This window comes from Vicia villosa, linkage group LG2 (assembly GCF_029867415.1).
Source record: "Vicia villosa cultivar HV-30 ecotype Madison, WI linkage group LG2, Vvil1.0, whole genome shotgun sequence".
NCBI lineage: Eukaryota > Viridiplantae > Streptophyta > Magnoliopsida > Fabales > Fabaceae > Vicia > Vicia villosa.
The window spans coordinates 186,035,611-186,054,466 of record NC_081181.1 but is presented as its reverse complement, the minus strand read 5'-3'; the positions used below and the strand labels follow the sequence as shown (position 1 = coordinate 186,054,466).

Here is an 18,856-nt window from a genome sequence, read left to right as displayed (position 1 = left end):
ACAACGGTCACCCTTTAATTCTGAATATAAATCAGTTTTTCCAAATATGCTTTTACTAATTGACTCATAATTCAGTATGATTGGTATAAGGTTTCTTGCAGAAAAAAAACGATTGGAAAAGGAAAGGAACAGATCGAGAAGACATGTTCGCCGTCGCTCACTCCGGTTGAACCGCGCATCCGCAAGCGGCATCGTCACTCAACGCTTCAGCAATTGATTCCTCCGACAATATGCAAATCATCAACTCAGAACTAACCTACCAAAACGCTCAGAGCCACCATCACCATACCCTTACGGTTTGTTCGTGTGTCTTTGAATTCAATTATATCCATACATACGTCTTAAACGAATTTTGCATCTATATTTGTGTTTGTATCGGTGATTGCATGATATCTGGACGTTTAATTTGATTTTGGTTGAGGTATGAACGCTCTGCCATGTTTAGGGTTCATAGCCACGATTTTGGGGATCCCGATTCTAGCGAGCTTCGGACCAAATTAATGATTCCCGTGGGTTCGCAAGGTTGTATGCCTTTGATCTATGCTGTTATTTGGTGTTTTGTGATGCTCGTTTGCAGGTTTTGAGGAGCAAGGTCTACGGCCACGATGCTAAACCGTTGCTATAGGTAGCTGTGTTTCCAGAATCCCGTTGGAGAAGATGACGGGACCTGGGCGCGAATTCTGCAATTAATTTTTTTTAACATTAATTATTTTTATATATTATTTGTTGGTTTGATTATATAAACAGCAAACTGAAGATGGTTTAGTGGTGGAAGGGAACGCGTGATCTCTGTGCATGAAGGGGCAGGTTCGATACCTGTCTCCACTTATTTTTGATTAAATTAGCCTGTTCCAGATTCCATGCGCGCGATGCATACGAGACTACGATATAGCCTCATTCTCAGCCACCAGATTTCCTTTCAAGATTAATCCAAGGGACCAAAAGGTGCAAGACCACCATGCGCCTTTACGAATCGTCCACACCTGAATATTCACGCTAAGTTCCAATTTATTTTATATTTTATTACATAAATTGATTTTTTAATTTGTTTTCTTTTATTCTTTTTATCTGTTTAATAAAATTCTTTCAACTAAATTTCTTTTAATCTTATTGTTTACATAAGAAAACATTCATAACTTTTATTTTATAATTTATTAATTAATTTGTTTTAATTATTAGTAATAATTTTATTTGATTCGAAATTTAAATTAACTTAATTGTTTAATCATTTATTTAATTATAAACGGTTTTATTAATTGATATCAGGTTTAAGTAATTTAATCAAAATTTTGTTTTTTGCCGATTTAATTAATTAGGTCGAAGACCAATAATTAATTGATCCGATTTTCAATCCTATTTAATTCATACCCTAATCAGGGTTTACGAAGATCATGCATACACTGAAGATATTTCTTTGTGCCTTTCATGCCTTTTTCAGGGTTACCAACAGGGTTTCTCCCGATAACGCGCCACGTCAAATTCAAAAGCTAAGTTTTAGTCTTTAATTATTTAAATATTTTCCTGCCTTTTATTTAATTAGGATTTATTTTTAATGACAATGAACTGCCTATACACTCACGCCTTGATGTTTCTTCTTTCAGTTCTCAATGGTCAGAGTTAATGCTTCAGGCAAACCTTTTGCCCACCAACCCTGTCAGGGCAAATGCCAAGCTAAGTATTCTTCACTCATTTACTTTTAACTTCTTTATTTTTGTTTTATGGTTAATAGAATTCGCCTTCGAATCTGATAATGCACTCACTATATGTTTTCTGTCTTGTCTCTTTCCTTTTCAGGGTTTATCAATTGCCAAAGCTACGTTGTTGGTAACCTAAACCTCATTTTATTTTATGCCTGTTATTATTATTACTTGTGTCAAACCCTGATAAGGGATCCGCTGGTTACAATTTCCCGCCCCCTTTATTGCTTTATATTATTGTGTGGTTAGTAATCTTAGGGAGTGCAAGCCTTAAACTGACCTAGAATAACTAAATACAAGATAAATAACTGAATTGAATCACATGATTGGTGAGTTCTCGGATGAGGCGGTTGGTCCGCTGCAGCTCTTTGAGGATGACGAGGGTTGAGGGGTCAGTTTCCCCACGGGCATCTGTAGCATCCCGAGTTTGCCGATGGTGAGTTCTCGGTCTCTCACGGGAACGGGTGGAGGAGGAGGCAGTCTGCCCGTCCCTGTGGTCAGTCTCGTGTTGGACGCGAGTCAGCGGTTGTTCAGGCTGGGTTTGGATCAACTCGGCGTTCCGATCGTTCCGAGCTGTGTCCTCTCCGTTGTTCTGAGGCTGGAGCTGCTCGGCCTCATCATTCTGAGCCTGCTCGACGTGTTGAGGTGGTGGTCTTCTGACGGATTGGGGGGTCTCATGACCTGTCCTCCCATTCCTTTCAGCAGAGTGTCGTCGACCTCCCCGTCGATGCAGAGCCTGGCTGGATTCCTCGATCATGTCCGTAAGACGGAAAGGATCGGGGGTCGGGACGAGGACAGTGTTGTTGTTGTTACCGGCCATGACGATCGAAGGATGGATTAGCTTTGATCTTTGTTTCTTTTAAGACGGGGAAGCTTGATTCCCACAGACGGCGCCACTGATCGTACCTGATCAGAAGAATCGTCAAGGCCTGCTCGGATGCTGGTCTTCGTGAAGTGAGAGGGGGGGTGTACCTGCAAGGTACTCCGATGCCAAATTGAGTAGATGTGCAAAGGAGAGCAAGTACTAGCTAAGGTTAGAAGAGAATTGGATACCTGACCCTCTAGTTAAAGAGGGTATTTATAGCCCCCAGCGCTGGGCCATGATCTCGCTATTGGGTTGGATTCCCAAGCCCAACTAGGAGACTGCCAGGTTTCCTGAGCGGAAATATCGGAGGTGCGTGCATGCCCTCTGTCCTGGTTAACCGCTCCGAAGTTCAAGGGAGACGCGGTCTTTTAGGAGCCACGTGGAATCCGTGTTGTTCGGAGGGCTGGATATGAAGGAACCCTGCGCGGAGCAAGGTCCTCGGCAACGAAGGTGTTCGCGGGAATGTTAGTGCCGGGCATGCCGGGTGTTATATGTACCGAGGATATGGGGATGCCGAGCACGCCTAAAGTGGGCTTTCTAGGTGCGTAGGAGGGTCACGGAGGAACGTGGGCCTCTGAGGTTTACTGGGCCGAAAACTATGTTGGGCCTAACCTTGGCCCAGTCCAGAACAGTATATATAGCACCCCACCTATATTGATACTGTGTACTTACACCGTATCCTATATGAGAGTGGTGTGTTAAAATATGTACAATCACTCATTTCAAGGTGTAAATAAAATATTAAAAAAAAATTATAAATATAGTATTTTATACCGTGTAGTGTTAAATTCTGGGCCAAAATAGCATTTTACATATGAGTTTAATTGTCATGCACTATCAGTGTAAAATTTTTTACACCATAAATGTATCACAACCACTCAATTATATTATTTTTTAAAAATTAAAATAAAAGTCAAATACTTTTAACATATTAACGGTTGTGATTCACTGACGTGTAAAAGAGTGTATTTCAAATGTACTTTAATTAAATTTTCATATTTTTAACATCAATAACACAAATAACATATTATTATAATTATAAATATAACCTAACATTTCCATAAAATACTCCACATATGGACTATCTAAACATATTAAATATATTGCATATTGTCCTATATTTCTCTAGCTTTCATACAATATATATAGACAAACTAGCATACACTTTTTAAACACTTTTTAAACAATAACACTTTCAAAGATTATTTTTCCAAATTATTTAAACCCTTTAGCTCACATTAGACATTTGCCTAGTCATGAAATTAAATCCTTAACTTTAGAAATAAAATGTGACGATTCTGGTAATTTTGAAAAATAAAAGAACACATGAATCATATTTGGATATTCAACCAATTCCACTTCTTTTCCAGATTTTATCAACCATTCATAATACCTCTTTTGCCAATCCAATAACGGGTCTAACCCAGCAACACACAAAGGGTCTTCGGATAATCCACATTTGAAATATCCATTGCATGAGGTCCACTAACATTAACCGCTTCATGATCACGAGTTGACCCATCCGGAAAAAACATCTTCCAATACCAATCAGTTTTATCCATCGAAACAGCGGGTGCCCGTTTGAATCGAATCTCAGATTCTGTTCTTTCCTCACCTCCAAAAAATGGTTGTATTGAAATTAATCCGATAATTTTCAAACTTTGAAACTTTTCTAAGGGAATCCGAACCGCTACATGATGGGCTAAATTTCCACCGGCACTATCCCCCGACAAAAAACATTTGCTGATGTCAGCATATTTTCCTAAAATATTGTTATTTTGATCGAGTAATTTAAGAATTTCCAAACCGTCATTGTATTGAGATGGAAAACGATGCTCAGGGGCAAGACGATAATTAACAAATACAATAACTGCGGGAAACGAACGAGAGAATAAACTGCAAACATCGTTGTACACGATAGAAGATGGAGAAGACAATGTAAAACCGCCGCCGTGAAAAAATACGACGACGGGGAGAGGTGCGTCGGAGACAGAGTTTAAGGAAGGGGTAAAAAGGCGAAACCAAAGATTGCGTGTGGGATCCACGATGATGTCAGAGGAAGAAACTCCGTGTTTAGGGTTAGAGTTAGGAGGGACTTTTCTATCAAAAAAGTTAAAGAGACTGTTGGAATACTTGGAATGATGATAACTTGGAGGAAGAGTTAGAATGATTTATTGATATTAAATGAGCAATAAATGAGCACAAGTAAGAGCTATTATGGAGATGAATTTGAAAAGATTCATTTTAAGTCTCACATTGGAGGGAACACAAATATTAGTAGTGTATATATATATTCCAACTTGAACAATTGTTGTTGGGCCCAAGGGCACCTACAATTTTGTAAAGGAGTGAGGAAAAACCAATGTGCCAAGAAGACACACACACGCGTGCGCCGCCGCCGTCCGACCGGCTCGGTTCGGTTCGGTCTACATGAATTAATTTTTTGAAACCCGAATTAATGGAAATTAATTATCATTGAATAATTAATTAATTCGGTAAAAATTAAATACTATTAAATATGAAATTAATTAATATTTAATATTAATTAATACGAATTGGTGACATGTCCTAAGACATTAATTCTTTTCAATCTAATGGTTAAAAATAATAAGGAGGGTTATATTTATAGAGGAGGGTTATATTTACTCTATACATGAATTAATATAATAAGGAGGGTTATATTCTTTTCAATCTAATGGTTAAAAATAATAAGGAATAATTTTCTCTCTCCACATTTAATTACTTATTATTTTTAACCATTAGATTGAAAGTAATAAATGGTCAAGATGTGGAGTAAATTATAATAACTTACTCTTGGAGTAAATATAACCCTTCTTATATATATATATATATATATATATATATATATATATATATATATATATATATATATATATTCATAACTTCATTTCGAATAAATATTTTTTAAAATCAACCGTTGGATTGAAACATACTATCATATGGATCATACCTATAAAATTTAAGATTAATCTCTAATGATTTATTATGTCATTGAATTACATCAAAATTAACGTTATATGAAAGTTCATTTTAACGTTAATATTTGGATATCTTGATCGTATAGTACATCATTATAGATTAATCTCAAACTTTATAGATATAATTTATATGATAGTATATTTCAATTCAACTGTTGATTTTAAAAAATAGGGTTAATAACTTTATAAAACCATAAAAGCTACTACTAAAACAATAAAAGAAAATTGTGAGCATAATTATCTTTGCCATCAATCTACAAAATAACATAATGATTATTTGACAATACAATCAATAATTTGTACACACCACATTTTCTTTCTCTTAATTTAATAGAACATCAACACAAATAAATATTTAGTTTTATTTTGGCACAACAATTTTCATATTATTATTACAGAATTTAAAAATTAATATTTTTTTCTACATTTTCGAACCCCTAATTCATATTAACCATTTGCTTAATCATAAAATCTTTAACTTTAGAAATAAATTGAGAAGTCTCGGGTAAATCTGGAAAGTAAAAGAAGACATGAATCATATTTGGATATTCAATTAATTCCACTTTCTTTCCAGATTTTCTCAACCACTCATAATATCTCTTTTGCCAATCTACTAACGGGTCAAAACCGGCAACTAACAAAAGGGTATTCGGGTAATCCACTTCTGAAATATCCATTGCATTAGGTCCACTAACATTACACGATTCATGGTCTCGGTTCGACCCATCTGGTAAAAATACTTTCCAACACCAATCAGTTTTATCCATTGAACAAATGGGTACTCGTTTCAAACGAATTTCAGATTCAGTTCGTTCCTCTCCTCCGAAAAATGGTTGCATCGAGATCAATCCAATTACTTTCAAAATTTGAAACTTCTCTAAAGAAATTCGAACTGCCACATGATGAATCAAGTTTCCACCTGCACTATCACCCACCAAAAAACATTTTGTGATGTCAGCAGATTTTCCTAAAACGTCACTATTTTTATCGAGAAACTTTAGAATTTCCAAACCGTCTTCGTATTGAGATGGAAAACGATGCTTAGGGGTAAGACGGTAATTGACAGAGACAACAATGGCGGGAAAAGAACGACAAAATAACCGACAAAGAATATGATATGGGAGAGAAGAAGGAGACATGTACGCGAAGCCACCTCCGTGGAAGAATATGATAACCGGGAGGGATGAGTTTGTGGAGGCAGCGGCGGAGGAAGGTATGAAGAGACGAAACCAAATGTTATGTGTGGAGTTCACCATGACGTCAGATGAAGAGACACCGTTGATGGATTTAGAGTTAGGGTTCGGAGGGAGTTTCCAGTCAAGGAGTGAGAGGAGGCGACGATTGATAGTACCATTAGAACGACGAGTGATATCGCAAATGGTAGAGAGGATGGACATAGAGGTGCGCACCTTCCATGGAAGGTTAGGTTTCGAGGTTGAAGACATGGTGTTGTGGTTGTTAACAAGCGTTGCTTGGTGATGCTAATTACAATTTTGAGGTGAAGTGAAGAAAGGGTAAGCATATATGTGTAAGTGTGTTTATGCTTTGTTGAGAAGATGAGATGAGAGATCTTGGAGTGTATATATTAAGGGGGATGATCAATTAGGATTAGGGGGAAAGATTGGTAGAACACATTAATAACCGATTAGGACATTGAATTGATTTAAGTCTAATAACTAATTTTAGCTCCACTCGTTATGATGCAATGAATGTAAGTACCCCTATAATTATTAAGTGTTGGTTGAAAGGTATGACTTAATTGTGCTTTTAAATGAAAAGTTTGGCGCGTAACAGTTGATTTCAATTGTTTAACTACGATCTCCGTTTTTTATTATAAGTTATTTTAGACTTTTCACACAGATTAAGAAAAATAATAATTGTCGTATGAAAATGAGAAATTATGAAGTTTTTTACAAAATTATCCTTCATTAATGACATGTGGAAGATAAATTTATATAATTGAAATGAGAGAGTAATAAATATTTAAGGATATAATAGAAAAAATAGCATTAATTATTCATTGGAATTGTAAAACGACTTATATTAAAATACAAAATATTTTTCCAAAACGACTTATAATAAAAAACGGAGGGAGTATAAAATAAGATATGGCACGCTGTCACACTTCACACATAAGGCTGGTGGAACAAGTAGCATCTTGTCTTGTATGGGTACTTAAATTACCTATTGAAAATAGTGGTTGATTTCAAGTTGTTAAAATTAAAAGAATTAATTTTGAGTTAAATCGCATTTAAATTTGTTAACAATGGAAGGTGAATTTGATTTTACGTGAATTAATACGAACTATGCCTTCTAAACTAAGATACATATTAAGATGATTTTAAAGAAATTAACATTGTTTTTTTGGGTTAAGTATGTTTTTGATTTCTATAAATATCTCAAATTTTATTTTTAATCTCTATTAAAAGAATAATATATTTTGGTTTGTATAAAATTATTATGCACGTAGTTTTAGTCTTTAATGTAAAATCGATGTTTATTTTTGAATGATTATTTTATAGACATGTTTAGAACGTTATAAAAAGTTCCTAAAAAAAAACTCAAAATTTGATTTTTAAGTCGACATTATCTTTTAAAATTTTAAAAATTCACATATAAGTTTTCTCATTATAAATTTTTTTATAATTTAGTATAAAATTTTTTTATAATATTTTAAACACATATGAAAAAAATTATTAAGAATTTAAAATTTTAAAGATAATTAAACAGTTTCCAAATTTTAAAAAAATAGCAGAGACTAAAACTGTATGCATAAAATTTTATAGGGACTAAAATATGTTATTTTTTGAGGTTAAAGGTAGTGCACTGACAGTGTAAAAAAGTTTTACACTGTCATCCAATAGAAACAAATCGTCTTGCCATGTCATATAAGTTTTTTTAAAATTACAGTCTGACTTGTCCTGATTCATGGTCGTGATTGGTTGACAGTGTAAAACTTTTTTACACTGTCAGTGCATCACCCATTTTCTCTATTTTTTTAATAGAGACTAAAAATGAAATTTGAAATATATTTAAGGACCAAAAACATAACTAATTGTTTTTTTAATAAATTAAAAATATAATAACTTTTTCTTTTGTAAAACTGATTATTTAATTAAGATGATTTTATAAACTTTACTGTAAAACTGACTATTTAATTGATTTTTTTTATACAAAGATTGAGAGTAAGTAATGATTACAAATATTTAATTGAGTCTGCAAATTAATTTGTTTTTAATAAAAATTGATATTTTTAGATATTAAAGTTTGAATCATGACTCTCAGGACTGTGTGCATGAGTTTTTAGTGCTTATGATCAAATATGTAGTAGAACACTGATTAACTTTAAAATTTTAATTTAATAAATTTGAGTTAAGTGTGCAATTATTTAATAGTAGCCTTTAGTAATCTAGCAATAATAACAGCATAGAAAATAGACATATGGATGTGTTTAGACTAAATAGAAATTTACCTAAAATGGAGGAGAAAGGAAATTAAATTTGATACTCCCTCCGTTTTTTATTATAAGTCGTTTTAGACTTTTCACACAGATTAAAAAAAATAATAATTATTGTATGAAAATGAGAAATTATGAAGGTTTTATAAAATTATTCTTCATTAATGATATGTAAAAGATAAATTTATATAATTGAAATGAGAGAGAATAATAAATATTTAAGGATATAATAGGGAAAATAGCATTAACTATTCATTGGAATTGTAAAGCGACTTATATTAAAATACAAAATATTTTTCCAAAACGACTTATAATAAAAAACGAAGGGAGTAACACATTATTAATTACTTAATTGGTATTACGATTTGATTTGTAGCGACTTTTTGAATGATATTTTCCGGTTCATATTGATATTTGCTTTGGATCTAGTGACTAGATGCATATTTATGTGGCGAAAAAGAAAACAATACATGTTAATACATGTTCCTTATGGTTATGAACTATATTTAAAGCCAAGAAAAACAATACAAGTTCCTTATGGTTGCTTACCTAGATTTCTGGTAAACAACGCTAATCTCTTATTAAAGGTTAGGACGAGATCAACTAGAGAATTTTAAAACTAATTGTGTTATGTTTGGTTTAATTGCAATTTTGACTTGTATTTAATGCATAAAATGTAAAACTTCAAAAAGAGTGTGAATGCACATAATTAAAAGGAAAGTGACAGAAAATGACATAAAAGGTAATAAAAGGTACAGAAAACAATAAGAATTTTAAAAGGATTTAAAAAGAAATCATTGCATAATATTGTAAAATGGTACGCATACGTACATTTCAGAAAGCTACGCTCGTTTCTCACTAATTTGCACAGAGATTGAGTATTCTTTTTCAAACGTAAAAATGCGGACCCTAAATCCTATGAACAAAGTCGTTTATATAGATTTTCAAAATAATAACTGTCTTAACGGTCGACTAATAATCTGCCAACACGTGTCTCGACCATGCAGTCTTCGTCCATTAATCTTCCACGTGTCCCATAGAAAAATCGTCTGATCCTATCCATTTGCTATCGACTCATGACGTCAAATGGTTGAACTAAGTCCAAAAACTTCTAAGTCTTTTCCTTCGACTTCCTCTACACAAGCTGTTATTTTGACTTTCTAACTAAAACACAGTCGAGCACCTTCGACGAAAATCCCTTTTCGACTATACTAAAACTTCACTTTCCTAACTCCCTTCTTTGGACATTTTTATGGTATCATTGTATATCCAAATATTTTAGTCGAAATCTTTAAGGTAACAATGGTAATTAACTATATTAAAAGCTAAGGTTATTGAGCTCATATTTTTTGAAACTTGAAGACTAACTGTTACAAGATTTATATTTGTGAAAAGGAGACTAACCATTTTAAATCATTCTTGAGAAGAAAGTTTGGCCACTTCTCTGTCAGTAATATTTTGGAGAAAAGACACAAATGTTCATATCTATTATCTTGTAATATTTTGGTTGAAGATCAACCACCATTTCCTTGTATAAGGGGGTTCGTGAACCTTTTCTATTAAAAACTCTTAAGTTTTATTGAAACTCGCAAGATCAAGTCTTACAGAGAAGAAGAGAAAAGTATGTCTTTTTGATTTGACCGAACCTCTTTAATTTATGTTATTTAATTTCTGTTGCTTAAACTTTTGAAAATATTTTTAAACTCTGATTTGAATTTCCAAAAGTTTTCAAAACTATGTTTTTTCAAACCACAAAATTCACCCCTCCCTCTTGTGTGTGAATTCTCAAGTCCAACATGACTAATCCCCAATTTGCGAATTTGAATCTGGATTTGAAGGTGTCCATTAACTCATTTTCTTGAATGCTTGAGTTTGATGCCCTCGGTCGGTCAAAATGTCGCGGTGTCGTATTCGTGTCTCCAGGGTGTTTGATGATGTCACCTATCTGCAGGCCAGAATCGACACAATTGGTTGCTCGACATTGCAACGGAATTCGGGAGATCCAAACGATGTAGATATGAGATTTCAGCTTCATGAAACTTTGATTTCTTTGCCGGAGGTGTCTTCGGAGCTCAAATATGACGATCAAACATGGAATCATAGAAATCGTAGGAATCAAAAGTTGGTTCCTACAAACTGGGCATCTGTTCCATTGTGAAACCAAAAATGGTGATGGTTGCGGAAACTATAGTGGAGCGAAGCTTCCGATGCACTACCTAGATGTGACATCGTGGATTGAAGGGTGCGATCACGATGATTCTTGTACCAGAGGTATCAGTCTAGATGTGATGCCATTAATCGGTGTTCGGTATCTCCGATATGATAGACCTAAGGAGAGTACCTGTATGGTTATCACTCCAACACACAAGTCAATTTAAGTTGAAGATAAATGGTAGTGAATGTCGAGATTAGAGATTGTGTTCCTAAAACGTTATTATTTTTATCGAGAAACTTCAGAATTTCCAAACCGTCTTCATATTAATCTGGAAAACGATGCTCAGGGGTAAGACAGTAATTGATAAAGACAACAATGGCGGGAAAAGAATGGAAAAATAACCAACAAAGAATATGATAGGGGATAGAAGAGGAGGCATGTATGCGAAGCCACCTCTGTGGGAGAATATGATAACCGGGAGGAATGAGATTGTAGTGGCAGCAGAGGAAGGTTTGAAGAGACGAAACCAGAGATTTTGTGTGGAGTTCACTGTGTAGGGCCGTCTCAAATAATTTGGAGACCCTATTCAAATTTTGAAAATCAACCTTAAAAAAAGGAACACAGAGAATTCAAAAAGAGTAATTTTTTATTAATTTTTATAAATATTTACAAACAAAGATTATACATAAATGGAAGACAATCATACAATAAGTTGTGACTCTACCCTTTATGAAACCAATCATCTTAAAAATAAAGTCTATAGTCATTCAAGACACAACATTGTTATCCATGAGCCTCTAGACTTTTTGTAAGAGATCTACAATTTATGGCACTATGAGGCTAAAACTATCAAATACAAATGGTATAAGACATATTGATTGTGAGAACATGGTTTCTCATGTTTGATCACTTAACTTGTAGTGACTTTGAGTACTACATTAAAAATTTCAATCCTCGATCTCACAAGTAGGAAAACTTGAGTTAAGGCCACACATGTTTGTTTCTCTCCTACCACCCGTACACTAAAATATTTGTCAGTAAAAAAATTCATATGCTCCTCTTTTTATTCTCTATTGAATCATGATAACTTTAAAACAATATCAATGTTGCTCACTTTTTAATGTATTATTATAAAATAAATTTAAAAATAGAAATATTTATAATCAAAAGAAGAAAAAAAAATATATCAAGCCATAAATGATGGAAGCAAATTCTCGATATCTACTTTTTGTGTAACACTCTTCAACTCTGAAGATTTGATTTAATTAAAAAAAACTTGTCATTTTTTTCTTCTTAAATTCTACCTCCATTATTTTGTTTCAAAGTATATAATTTATCCATTATTTTGTTTCAAAGTATATAATTTATAGATTTAAAGAGTGTTGCACAGTAGAAGATTCATTTATATAAATGATAATGAATTTTATTTCATCATAAAAAATTGACGACAAATAAAATATGAGAAAATGGGTGTCACCACCCATGTATCTAATTAAACTACTTTTTTATTTAAAAAAAAATTAAAGACATGGAACATTTATGATTTTCTATTGGATGACAGTGTAAAACTATTTTACACTGTCAGTGCACTACCTTTTAACTCATAAAATATTAGATATTTAATTAAGATCAATAAATAGTATATAAAATTTATAATTAATAAATAAATAAATAAAATTTAAGGATTATAATAAATAATCATGTTTGACTTGAAGGGTTATTTTGAATTTTAAAAAATTTTAAAAAAAATTTATTTGGTATTGAAAATATAAAATAAAAATAATGCATTAAAATTTTGTAAAATTATAAAACTTCTCCATTCTATGTTGAACACAGAACAAACATTAATTAGGATAAATCAAGTGAGAAACTTCAAAAGTATTAAATTTTAAAAAAGAAAATCAATAAAATCCTTGTTAAAATTATTATTTTAGTATCTCTAAATATTTCATCAATTACTTGGAAAAAAAAACATCAGTATAATGAATAGAATTGTCAAAATGGGTTAGTGGTATGGTCTGTCAGGCTAGTAAAATTCTAGAGTTTGGGCCTTAAAGTTAAAGTCCAAATTATTTCTGGACATTTTAGCTCAGCCTTGAAAAACTAGTTACCCATTAAGACCGTATGTATTTGTTAGGCCCACATAATTATAAATTTTTAAAAAATAATATGAATATTAATATTGTCTTACTAAATAATAAACAGATTGATTTTTCTCAACTCACTGAATTTTATCTTAATTCTATTCAATATTTCTCTTTTAAATATTATACATTAATATAATCAATACTCTTTTATCGTATTTTATTTTTTTTTCTTATGATAAACATCCGATCATTATTTTATACAATTTAGACATGTATTGTATTTAAAAGCACATTATAGTATTTATAAAAGATAATATAGTACTAAAAAATATATTGAGTTTAAAATAATAAAAAAATTTAATTTTATTTATAATAAATATTATGGGATTTTAATTTTAATTTTTTTAAATAAAAACGTCCGTTTAGGGTCGGGTAACCCGAAGCCCATCTATGGTCGGACTCGGGTAATAATCCTCTATCCCATATTACAACAAATTTTTTTTGGCCCAGCTCTAAAAGTCCAAGTCCCGTCCGGACCAATTCGTTTAATGTCGAGTAGTCCATTTTAACAGCTTTAGTAATGTGTATACTATGATCATATATATAAATGTGTGTGATTCGGCTTTGCTAAACCTTAAGGTGATAGGGTCGAAACGAGGGAGCATGTTACACTTGAGACACACTTTGTGAGAGACACACCACTTATCCACCTAAAACTTTAAGGTGATAGGTGTGTGAGTTCTCTAACTTATAAATTATTCATTTTTCCTTTTTCTAACTAATATGAGACTTCTTTCTCACACTTGATTCTCAACATGCTTGTTAGACATTTAGCAAAACATATTTATATTAGTTATAATTATGAAAAATAATGTTTTTATCCCTTATATTTAGGACGATGTTCATTTTGATTCCTCAATTTTAAAAATTATTTTGATTCTTTAACTTTTTAAAATGTATAACATTAGTTCTTTCCACCTAAATGTTACTAACTGTATTAATTTTTGCCGATATAGCAAATAACATGTCACATTCAATTTTGATGACCAATTTTTTTTAACCAAAAAAAAAATATATTAAAACAAAAAGAGGGGGTTACAAGAACACAAGGGGGGACCAAACCAAAACCCCTTAGTGAAGAAGTCTAAGTCTAGGGGTACCATCCTTGTCAAGCAAGAAATCCCTACGAATATCCGGAACAATGTGAGAGAACCAAGAAAAATTTCTAAGTTTAAGACCTAAACTAGCCAGGATATCGGCACAAAAATTGGCTTCTCTATAAATATGTGTTATCATGAAATCTATTGAAAGCGTGTAAGACCTACACTTAAGCCAACGAGACTTGATAATCCAAGGCACTAAGTAAGAGTTAGAAAATGAGTTAACAACAATGATGCAATCCGATTCAAGCCATAGCTTCTGCCAACCACAATCTTGAGCTTTCTCAATGGCCACCATAACACCACTATACTCCGCCAACTCCGATATCCCTTCCCCCAAGAAATTGCAAAAACTCCCAATATGATCACCCATGTGGTCTCTAAAAATACCCCCACAAGAGCTAATAGAGGGGGAACCGGTAGCCACCCCATCAATGTTTCTTTTTATCCAACCCACCGGCGGAGGAGACCATAACACGTCAATGTGACGGATCAATCTAGACGGATTTATCCTGATATCAAATCTTTTGAGAATAGAGAAATTTATCATAGAAGAGTTAGAGGATTTTTTTTGTATTATTACCAACCATCTTGGCCATCGCACTGATATTAGTAATACAAGTTTTCCAATGAGTGACCTTATTTTCAAACCTGGCCAAGTTTCTTGCTTTCCAGACTTGTACGAAAACATTAATAAAGCAAGTCGTAAGGACCACCCCTACCTGAGGAGAGCTACTGGTAGAAACCAAAGCATAGTAGTCCTTAATAGAATGGATCTGCAAATGAGTGCCAATAACGCCATTAAGCCAAGCCCAGATTTTCCGAACATAAACGCAATCAAAGAATAAATGTTGGGAAGTTTCTTGATTCGAATTACAGAGATTGCAGATAGAGGGAAAAGCAAAACCGCGAATCGACATATTCTCATCCGTCGGGATTTTGTTATTGATAAGGCGCCACACAATCATAGATTGAGAGGGAGGAACATTCGGACTCCATTGAAAAGTTTTCCACGAAGCTGTCGGCGTTGAAGCTTGAAAGAACCTGTAAGCATATTTAAGATTTAATTGGCCATTAGCAAGCTCCTTCCAAATCAGATTGTCCTCTTCAGCAATAAGGGGAAGATGAATTTTCTTTTTTATCCTCTCAAGGAGACTGGGAAAAGTTGTGGAAACATTATCATGAAAGCTCCAATTGTTATTGTCAACATAGTCGCAGATTTTCGAGGTGAGGTGTCAGTGGAAGACCTTCGGAATATGGAAAATGTTCACCAACGAGTCTCCGAGCCAATTATCCAGCCAAAATAACGTGGATTTGCCATTACCGATAACCCACTGGGAGTTCTCTAACACAGTGTTAACCGAGCCCTTGATGCTACTCCAAATGGAGGAACTGATGGAATAATTGATGAATTGTTGTTTCTTCTAACTCTTGTAGCCAGCAACAGAGCCCAGTCTTGTTTGTTTCTCAAGAAATTCCAGCAGAGCAGAGCATTAGAAGCTGAATTAAAGTTCCTAAGAGATTTGATACCCAATCCTCCCTCTTTAAGATCTTTGCAACAAATCTTCCAAGATACCGTGACTAACTTTTTCTTATCAAAATTACCACTCCATATGAAATTGCGCATCCATTTCTCGATATATTTGATAATGCTAGCCGGCCAATTGTATACAGTCATACAATGAATCATCATACTGTGAATGACGGCTTTCACCAATTGGACTCTTCCCGCCATGGATAACAAACTAGCTTTCCAAGCCCCCAGCTTCATACGAATTTTGTCCGCCATAAACTGAAAATGGGAAGCTTTCAGACGGCCGACGAAGATAGGAGCCCCGAGATATATGAACGGAGGAAAGGCAATAGAGAATCCCAGTAAATCCTCTAAGCTTTGATGTCTAGCAGTAGACATCCCACCAGCAAAAATAAGGGATTTAGCAAAGTTACAAAACTGACCTGAATAAGAAGCATATTCATGTAAGAACGCAGCACTGGCGGTAAGAGATTTATGGTCCCCTCGACAAAATATCATAATGTTGTCTGCATAAAGGGTGTGAGAGGGGACAAAACAATTCCTAAAAGCCTTGATGAGATTAATCTTATTCTCATTAACCAACTTTCTAATTCCCCTACTAAGGACCTCCTCGGCTAAACAAAAAAGGAGAGGAGATAGGAGGTCTCCTTGTCTAATGCCATTAAAGCATTTGAAATAACCAACAAGTTTGCCGTTAAAGCCAATAGACAAATGAGCAGAATTTAGAATGACTTTAATCCAGTTACAGAATTTCTCATTGAAACCAAAACACTCAAGGGTTTTAATGATAAACGGCCAGCTGAGCGTGTCGAAAGCTTTAGAGATGTCGATCTTTAGGGCGACATTTCCACTAAAGCTTATGTTATTAAGGAGGTTAATGGCCTCCGAGGTGAGGAAAATGCAATCCTTAATATTTCTACCATGAATGAATCCTTTTTGTTCAGAAGAAATTAAGGAAGGAAGGATGGAAGAAAGCCTGTCAGCGAGAATCTTGGAGATGATCTTGTATTTAAAATTCGCCAGCAAAATAGGCCTAAACTGATTCAAAGAACAGGCTGAGTTAGTCTTAGGAATAAGAACAATGGTGTTCGTATCGTAGTTTGAAGGAATCCAGCTCTGCAAAAAGAACGAACAAACAGCATTAATGACATCAAGTTTTATAACATCCCAATATTTCTGGAAGAAATAAGCCCCAAAACCATCTGGGCCCGGAGCCGAATCCGCATTGAGAGAGAAGATGGCATTGTGAATCTCTTCGGCAGAAGGAGTCAAGGTGAGGAGATCATTGGTTTTAGCATCCACCATAGAAGGAATAATGCCCTGAATCATACCATTATCCTGCAAAACAACCCTACTGTTAAACAAGTTAACAAAGTGAGATTTAATATGGTTTTCTAATATAGCATTATCAGTGATAAGATCTTCCCCAATTCTAAGAGTAGAAATGACTTTGGTCTTCCTTCGAATTTTAGCATACTGCTGAAAAAACCGAGTGTTACGGTCCCCATCCACAAGCCAATTGAGCCTAGTTTTTTCTTTCCAAAACTCTTCCTCAATATTAAGAGCAATCTCAAGTTCATTTTGAGCTTTAATCTCATTAGCATGCCGAAGCTCATCATAACCATGACTGGAAATGTTAGCCTGTATCTCCTTCAGATTTGTTTCAGCTTCCTCAACCTTATTTATAACGTTACTGAAAACATTGATATTCCAAGATTTAAGGTTTTCTTTAAGAATCCTTAACTTTCTGTCCAAGATGAACATCAGGCAACCTGAAACATTAGCATTCCAGGAACTTTGAATAATATTAATGCAGTCATCATAAGAAGACCACATTCTAAGAAACTTAAATTGGGATTTAAAGGAAATTTTATCAACCTCAAAAGTAAGTAAGATAGGAAAGTGATCTGATTTAAATCTAGGAAGAGTACTACAAACCAAAGTGCAGCAGGCGTCCAGGAAATCAGTGTTACAAATCGCTCTATCCATCCGTTTTTCAGTCAAATTCCTACCTTTGCGACCATTCGACCAAGTCGGAAAATTGCCAACAGTAGGGAGATGAATGTAATGATTATCATTAGACCAATTGAAGAAGTCAGCCATGGGGATTTTGGAGGGAGAATGATTTCCCCTGTATTCATCAGAGCTGATAATTGCATTGAAATCTCCGATAAAACAACAAGGCACATTTGGAAGAACATTGCTCAGCTTGTGCCACAGACTCCTCCTGCAAATATAACTCGTCGAAGCATAAATAGCAGAGAAACCGAGAGTAGTATTGTTAAGTTTAATAGTAAAAGAAACCTGTTGGTCGTCAACAGAAATAATATCAGGATTAAGATTAGTTTTGCAAAAACACCACAGGTTTGACAAAATGTCATCTCTTTGATTAAGGGCAAACAACTTCAGATCCAGGTTATGCAACCAAGACTTAGGGAGCTTATTGGAGTCCATCCATGGTTCAGCCACAAAAACCAAGTCTGGTTTATTAGAACTAATTAATCTCTTTAGAGCAAGCCTAGAGGAGCTATTGGCCAGACCTCTCACATTCCAAAAGAGGCTCTTCATAAGGTATTAATGGAGACACCAGACTTTCGTCTAGTAATATCATTGGATTTGGATTTTCTATTCCTCTTTTTCTTTGCTACAACCAATTGAAAATCTTTATCCGGGAAAAAATCAATGTCATCCTCATTCTTTTCCAAAGCAGACATATTTTCCCAAGAATCAAGAAGGAAATTTGTAACCTGTTTTTTGTGATTGTCGTACAGTTGTGATTTCGGAACAATTTCATCCATATGAGTCGCATCAATATATTCGCTATCCGTAGCTGTATCTGATTCTCTCAACTGTGTAGCACCTTGAGGGATTACCATGACAAGGCTGTTTTCCTTATCTCTGT

The 18,856-nt window shown here is 34.1% G+C and overlaps 2 protein-coding genes and 1 pseudogene across 2 annotated transcripts; all 3 read right to left on the bottom strand.

The window, feature by feature from the left end:
• Positions 1 to 401: 401 nt before the first annotated feature.
• Positions 402 to 5,873, bottom strand: LOC131650868 (probable carboxylesterase 18; annotated as a pseudogene).
• Positions 5,814 to 7,149, bottom strand: LOC131647670 (probable carboxylesterase 18). The gene has a single exon (XM_058917538.1). It carries the CDS (start codon positions 7,004 to 7,006, stop codon positions 5,999 to 6,001), a length of 1,008 nt encoding a protein of 335 aa, XP_058773521.1. The 5' UTR covers positions 7,007 to 7,149; the 3' UTR covers positions 5,814 to 5,998.
• Positions 7,150 to 14,391: 7,242 nt separating this feature from the next.
• LOC131650867 (uncharacterized) lies at positions 14,392 to 18,522 on the bottom strand. Its single transcript, XM_058920574.1, has 3 exons — positions 15,782 to 18,522; positions 15,072 to 15,575; positions 14,392 to 14,932 (listed from the first exon to the last, which is right to left on the bottom strand). Exons 1-3 carry the CDS (start codon positions 18,520 to 18,522, stop codon positions 14,392 to 14,394), a joined length of 3,786 nt encoding a protein of 1,261 aa, XP_058776557.1.
• Between the last annotated feature and the right edge of the window lie 334 nt (positions 18,523 to 18,856).

Bases quoted from the DNA above. Each gene is read 5' to 3' on its own strand.
- LOC131647670 (XM_058917538.1), bottom strand. From the start codon at position 7,006: ATGTCTTCAACCTCGAAACCTAACCTTCCATGGAAGGTGCGCACCTCT.
- LOC131650867 (XM_058920574.1), bottom strand. From the start codon at position 18,522: ATGAAGAGCCTCTTTTGGAATGTGAGAGGTCTGGCCAATAGCTCCTCT. The intron at 15,576-15,781 runs GTTAACACTGTG...AACTTTTCCCAG, and splicing joins GGAGTAGCATCAAGGGCTCG to TCTCCTTGAGAGGATAAAAA. The intron at 14,933-15,071 runs GTTTGAAAATAA...ATTTGATATCAG, and splicing joins AAAGCAAGAAACTTGGCCAG to GATAAATCCGTCTAGATTGA.